Source organism: Solanum lycopersicum, chromosome 1 (assembly GCF_036512215.1).
Source record: "Solanum lycopersicum chromosome 1, SLM_r2.1".
In the NCBI taxonomy this organism is placed as follows: domain Eukaryota; kingdom Viridiplantae; phylum Streptophyta; class Magnoliopsida; order Solanales; family Solanaceae; genus Solanum; species Solanum lycopersicum.
This window is the reverse complement of record NC_090800.1, coordinates 3,929,075-3,936,529: the sequence shown is the minus strand read 5'-3', so window position 1 is coordinate 3,936,529 and position 7,455 is coordinate 3,929,075. Positions and strand designations below refer to the sequence as shown.

At 29.0% G+C, this 7,455-nt stretch overlaps 1 protein-coding gene across 1 annotated transcript; it reads left to right on the top strand.

Annotated features, from left to right (window-relative positions):
• The first annotated feature begins 487 nt into the window (after positions 1 to 487).
• Positions 488 to 7,131, top strand: LOC101247849 (cytochrome P450 98A2-like). The gene is made up of 3 exons (XM_004228819.5): positions 488 to 1,013; positions 4,454 to 4,842; positions 6,305 to 7,131. The coding sequence occupies exons 1-3, from the start codon at positions 524 to 526 to the stop codon at positions 6,947 to 6,949; spliced, it is 1,524 nt and encodes a 507-aa protein (XP_004228867.1). The 5' UTR covers positions 488 to 523; the 3' UTR covers positions 6,950 to 7,131.
• Positions 7,132 to 7,455: the final 324 nt, after the last annotated feature.

Sequence of the window (7,455 nt, the reverse complement as noted above, 5' to 3'; positions counted from 1 at the left end):
GTACGTGATCAATTAGTAAGTATGAGAGGATTAATGTCGATACACTAATTGAGATAAATAACTTCTACACGAAATGGTAATATGGATAAAAAAAAAACTATCCCCATTTTATTTTTAAAAAACACTTAAAAGTCTTAATAGCTTATTTGGTTGACTATTTAAATTTTCACCTTGTTAGGTACATGATCAATTAGTAGGTATGAGGGGATTAATATCGATACACTATTATTGAAATAAATAACTTCTATACAAAATATCGATATGGATTAAAAAAAATAATCTACCCCTTTTATTTTTAGAAAACACTTATATAAAATATTAAACTATATTATAACAGAATAGCCCAATTAATTGACTATCTAAATTCTTATCGTACTGATAACATCGTAAGAATTCGATTTCATACCTTATTAGGTATAAGAAAATTAATGTCTAGAGATAATAACTTTTATACAATCTAGAAAAAGTTCCCTATTAAAAGGGACCATTAGTTTCCTCATTTTGCCCAAAACACATTTCCAAAATGGCCTTTTCTTTAGCATTTCCAGCCTTAACACTATTTCTTATATATATTGCTTACAATCTCTATCGTCGATTGAAAGCCAAGCTACCTCCCGGTCCGCGGCCGTGGCCTATCATCGGAAACCTCTACGATATAGAGCCGATAAGGTTCCGATGCTTCGCCGCGTGGTCGGAAATATATGGCCCTATTTTCTCATTTTACCTAGGTTCACAACTAAATGTTGTGATAAATAATGCCACATTAGCTAAGGAAGTATTGAAAGACAATGACCAAAATTTGGCTGATAGGTTTAGGACTAAACCATTGGCAAATGTGAGTAGAAATGGGAGTGATTTAATTTGGGCTGATTATGGACATCATTATGTCAAAGTGAGAAAATTATGTAATCTTGAACTTTTTACTTCAAAGAGAATTGAAGCTCTTAGACCAATTAGAGAAGATGAAGTCACTTCCATGATCCATGACATCTTTAGGGATTCTACAAAGCAAGGTATGCTTTTTCACTTTTCCCCTTTACATAATAAAAAAATAAATAAAAGGGTTTATGGAATTCAAGAACTTAATATTATTTGGATTTTTAATACGATCAGTCATTCTCGATAACAATATTTCATTATACTGTCAAGTTTTTCTTGAAATTAATTTTTCATGTCATGTTATTTTATATGTTCTTTATAATAACATTTTCACTATACCATGTGCATAGTGATCAGTTCCATTTTGTGCATTATCATTTTGATTTATGTCTTTTGAATTTGTGAACACTTTAAACCGATTTATCGATTTTCAATTACCCAACTTTTGGGTCAGAACAGTTTAGTGTTCGGTTTAACCGATAAGAAAATGCTCATAATAATCATATATACAAGATGTTCACAAAATAAATTGTTTAAATTCCTTCTAAAAACTCATACAAAAAATTACGGAAACAACATTAATTGTTTATCTTTGTCACGATTTAATCTAAAATAAAGAAGATAGAAGGTAATACTAGTTTTTGTATCCAGAAGAGAGACAGTACAACAAACATAATTTTTAGCGACAATAAATATGTACATTAATAAAGAGTCTAGTTTGTGTTGCCTACAACGAAAGTAATACTAAAATTTAAGAAATAAAGTTGGTAGAATGCTGAAGTTATAGTTATATAATTTGGAATTAAATAGTAATTTTAATATAATCTAATTGGATTATTGATTTAATCATTAATCAAAATCAAAAAACAAATAAAAAAAGTTTAAAAATTATTTAAAACTGTTAAACCAATTTTGATAAACTAATAGTATTTTTTCAATTTAATTTATCGGTTTAAAATGATTTTCGCACACCCCTAATAACAACTATATAATATTCAGACAAACGATATCATTATAAAGATGTTTGACAATACTTATTCTCCTTTTTTACTTTCCATGTTTTGTCCATACTTGTTCATAATTTTTTTTAGGGATACCAACTTCAATTCATTAGGATCATCATATTTTGAAGTAAATATTCTCTTTTTCTAGCCACATATTAAAGTTTTTCAATGAAAACATACCTAATTTAGTTTTACAAAATCGAAATATAAAGGTGTAGATAAATTTTATTTCTATCTTTGTATGAAAGCTGTTTCTAATAGAATCTTAACTCAAACGAAGTATAATCAAGACAAAATTAAAAGGAAAATATAACAACATAACAAAACTAACTAATACTACTAAATAAGAAAAAATGGAGACCAACTCCCTTTCTCTTCCACATAAAAGTACAAATTTACATTGACTACTACATAATTGAGTTATTCAAGTTTCAAAAAAGTGTAAAATGACATGCAATTTTTTTACATTTTATGAACAAAGTCTTAAAAGTACTCAAGTCTTGTTAATAGAAAAGAAAAGAAAATGACAACCAAACACACCATTAATCTACACACATATGAGAACAAAATAAAGTTAGTAAAGTCCCTATGACCTTAGTCTAAGTAGTGACAACATAATATGTGATATTTTGGTCAAGTACATGCACATTATAAATTTGAATCTTATTGTAGATAAAAACAAAAACTTTTGTATTATTTAAGTGAAGCCATCAAATATCTAACTGTTAGAGAAATAAGAAAAAGAGAGTAACTTGTTAGGAGTCAGTATTGACTTACCCCCACTCTAATTAAAGAAGTTGGAGTAGAAGAAGGGTAAAAATATTAAATTTCAAATTTCTAGTTTATATATGATTTCTGGTTATAGAAGAAGGAATCATGTTAGAAAAAATTATGGTAGTTACCAAAAAAAATAAATCGAAAAGAAGGGTATATATATATATATATATATATATATACAACAATATATGATATTATTACAGAACAATTTGAGATATTCATATCGATTTATTATGCGCATCTAGCAATGAGTAGAACTCATACAATAATTATCATCATACAAACTTTGTTTCATTCATTTCTTCTAGAAACAATCACAGACATTTTTTTCAATTATGAATCTACTATCAAAAATTCAATACATAACTAATCTCATCATTCAATATATATTTTTAAATAATAACATTAAAGATTTACTATCTCATGAAAGGGAGTGGGACGTGAGAGAAAGTCTTACGATTCAAAGTTTGACTTTCGAAACTCGAATGATGTCAGGTAAAAATAAGAGGAAATAGACTACTCTACGTAAGTTTAAATTAAATAAATTCTTTAAAAGGCTAAATAATAATTTAATATGGATATTGGGGCGCACCTAATATCAACAAAATTGATGGAAAAAAGTGCAAGACAAGATTCTTTTTAGTGACAAATATTCTATTTTTGTTTGTGTAATTCATCTTTATACGGAGGTTTGGTAAAATAAAGTGACACCTAGGTGGGGGAGGGGTGGGTGTTTGGTAGAAAGGAAAATCTTTTGAGGGAAAATATTTTTTCGAAAAATAAAGGGTGTTTTTGTCCATTTATTTTTGTATTTGGCGTGTGAGTATAAATTATAGTCGTAAAAATATTTACAATTTAATTTAGACAAATAATATGAGAATTTCCTATGATACAATGTTGAGTTGAGTTCATCTGAACCTAACATTTTCCATGCATAGCATAATTTATGTGAAAAAATTTGATAAAATCGTCAAAATTAGTAAATTTCTTATCCATAAAAATATAATGCGTTTAATGCTAAGAGCTTAAAGATTGAATCCACATAATTTAATTCTTATTAGAATTATATTAGGGTAGGGTGTAAGGATGTGGGTGTGGTGTGCGTTGAAGGGTAGGGAGCAGACAATCGATGTAGAATGTTATGTCGCTTGTAGAACTTATTTTTTCTACTTTCATCAGAGAAAATATTTTTTTCATTTTAAGAAACTTATTTTTTAGAGCCCCCCCTCCCCAAACACACACACCAAACATACCCCTAATGAGTTACCTTTAACTTTATAAATGTATATAGAACATTCAAAGTCAGGAGTGGCTCGACAGTGTTAAAAAAAGACATGTCTTAGGCCCCCAAATTTAAGGGGCCTCATTTTTAATAATAATAAGTTATAAGTTAATTATTTTTTAAGAAATATTGAATACTACTTGTATAAAAAGTAAACATTTCATAAAAAATTAAGGAATTATTATAAGAAAATTGACATATTTAGAGTATTATATCTCATGAAAAATAACTTAAAATAAGAATGGTTATATTATCAATTGAAAACTAGAAGAAATCAGTTATATCAAAATTATTAACAATTTAAGTTTAAAACCCCATTTAATTTTCGCTTTAGGCCACTAATATGCTTGAGCCGCTCCTGTTCAAAGTACATAGAACACCATCACATTGGAACTTAAACAATTGTACATAATGGAACACATTATCCTAATTAAACAACCTTATTGGCCTCAATCAAATAATTACAATGTTCAAACTATGACTTGACTAATTGATAAATGCAAATGTGTAGGTAAAAGCTTGATAATGAGGAGCTACTTGGGATTAGTAGCATTCAACAACATAACAAGACTAACATTTGGTAAAAGGTTTATGGACTCACAAGGTAATGTTGATGAACAAGGTAAAGAACTCAAAGAGATAGTCTCAAATGGAATGAAAATTGGAGGAAAACTTAACCTAGGTGACTTTGTTCCATGGCTAAGTTGTTTCTTCAAGGATGATAATGAAGCTCTTAAGGCACAAGATAGTCATGTTGATAGGTTTACTAGGGTTATTATGGAGGAACACACTCTTGCAAGGAAAAATACTGGTGAAACCAAACAACACTTTGTTGATGCTTTGCTCACTCTACAAAAAGAATATGAGCTAAGTGATGACACTGTTATTGGCCTCCTTTGGGTAAGTATATTACGAAAACTCTTACATTACTATCCTCGAGACATATGACACTTTTTATTAGTTTGTCTAATATATATATATATATATACACACACACACCATTTTTTTCATATTTAATACTTTAATGGCTTATTTTAAACATGAAATGTAGTTTTTTGACACTAAATTTACATAATATTATGAAACCCTTACATTACTATCCTCGAGACATATGACATTTTTTTTAATCTGTCTAAAATATATATATATATATATATATATATATATATATATATATATACACACACACACACACACATACCATTTTTTTTCATATTTAATACTTTAATGGCTAATTCAAACATGAAATGTAGTTTTTGACACTAAATTTATATAATATTATGAAACCCTTACATTACTATCCTCGAGACATATGACACTTTTTTTTAGTCTGTCTAATATATATATATATATATACCATTTTTTTCATATTTAATAATTTAATGGCTAATTCAAACATGAAATGTAGTTTTTTGACACTAAATTTACATATTACATATTAAAAATCACGATTAGAGAAAAATTCATTTAATTCTTGAAATCTAGATGGTGTCATATATATATTGTAACGTAGAAAATATTTTTTTCCGATTTAGTTAGTTAAATTTCCCTACAAGGACAATTCCAAATTTCCAATTCAATTATTTTTCTTCAATTTTTAGGCTAAGAGGACCAAATAAAGTAAATTAATGAAAGTAATTAAAGAAATAGACGAGTTAGGTGTACAAGTGGAAAACAACACAATCTTTTTTCAAGTTTTCGTGATCATTAACTAACATGTCTTCCACCAGAAGAAAAAGTATAAACTAAATTATTATTTAATAATGAATCAATTATCAAAAATAAAAAGAAATAATCATAAACTCAATAAGTAATTCTCCACTACACTACTTTTGAATGTGCACCATAATTCTCCCCTATTCTATGTTACCAAAAAAAGGGAAAAAGAAAAATATAGCTTGAACTAAAGTAAATGGCACCATATATCGCCATATTTTTAGAATATTGGTGTTTTTACAGTCTAAAAGCTAGTGTATATATGTCCTTCATTCTAATGGAAGATTAAATAGGGACACGTGACACAATCTTATTCGTCGATTTGATATTTAATAAATGTCGAGTCGATGGATAAGATTATGACACATGTATGTCTTCTAGTATAAAGGGTATTTTTGCTTTAGTTTTTGGACGGCAAGGGCACCAATGTCCCAAGAGTATGACAGAAGGTAACTGTATACAATTTACGATAGTTTAGGGGTATATTTGTCTTTTTTCTTTAAAATAATAAATTTAAAATCTATGCCTATATAAATTTAATTACAAATCCTATTTGAACATGAATTAAATAAATAAAGAAAAAATATTAAATCTTCAATAATTTTAATTTTCTATGACTTTAATTTTTTTTTATTAATTATTACAGGATATGGTGACAGCTGGAATGGATACAGTGGCTATAACTGTTGAATGGGCTATGGCTGAATTAGTCAAGAACACAAGGGTTCAACAAAAGGCCCAAGAAGAACTGGACCGGGTTATCGGGTCGGACCGGGTCATAACCGAGTCCGATATGTCGAAACTCACCTATCTACAAAGTGTAGTTAAAGAATCACTAAGGCTACACCCTCCAACTCCACTAATGCTCCCTCACTTGGCTAGTGCTAATGTCAAAATTGGTGGTTACAACATACCTAAGGGTACAATCGTACATGTTAACGTATGGGCACTTGGACGAGATCCTAAAGTATGGAAAAATCCTTTACAATTTAGACCCGAAAGGTTCATTGAAGAGGATATTGACATGAAGGGACATGATTTTCGACTTTTACCTTTTGGTGCTGGTAGACGTATATGTCCCGGTACAAACCTTGCTATCAATATGGTTACTTCTATGTTAGCTCACTTGTTACACCATTTTGAATGGTCTCCACCAATTGGAATCGAGCGCGATGGCATCGACATGTTGGAGAGTCCTGGAACTGTTACTTATATGCAAACACCTCTACAAGTTGTTCCTACTCCTAGGTTGCCTCAACACTTGTATGAACGCAGTCCTATCGTTATATAACATCTTTCTCATAATGTTACACTATTTATTACTCTTTTGTTTTAATGTTGTTTGGCAGACTCTTGGACTTAACTAATTTATTGTTATTTGAAATATGATTGGTAATTGTAATCTATACATTTATGGGGGATAAATGTAATTACAAATGTGAAATATAATTTCAATGTTGTTGTATTCTAAAACGTTTTCTTTTACTACTAGGGTTGAATCATGATTTTGATGATTTAACAAATATGATCCTTCTAGTTAGTTCTTATATAGTGTCTAATAGTTAACCCCATGGAGTGTAGCATTATCTTACACATGAAATATTTTGTAGTTTAATAAAAGTTGACCTAGCAGCAGCCTAAATAATACTATAGAGAAATTAGGTAAACCCTTGTTACTGATGAGTCCAAGTTGGTAAGAAAGCAAGTAGTCATAATTCATGTTAGATTTATATATGGAAAGAGGCCAACATATGTTGTTGTGTAAAGGATGGGATCGCTTTATTAGAAATCTCGAGT

Bases quoted from the DNA above. Each gene is read 5' to 3' on its own strand.
- LOC101247849 (XM_004228819.5), top strand. From the start codon at position 524: ATGGCCTTTTCTTTAGCATTTCCAGCCTTAACACTATTTCTTATATAT. The intron at 1,014-4,453 runs GTATGCTTTTTC...GCAAATGTGTAG, and splicing joins TAGGGATTCTACAAAGCAAG to GTAAAAGCTTGATAATGAGG. The intron at 4,843-6,304 runs GTAAGTATATTA...TAATTATTACAG, and splicing joins CTGTTATTGGCCTCCTTTGG to GATATGGTGACAGCTGGAAT.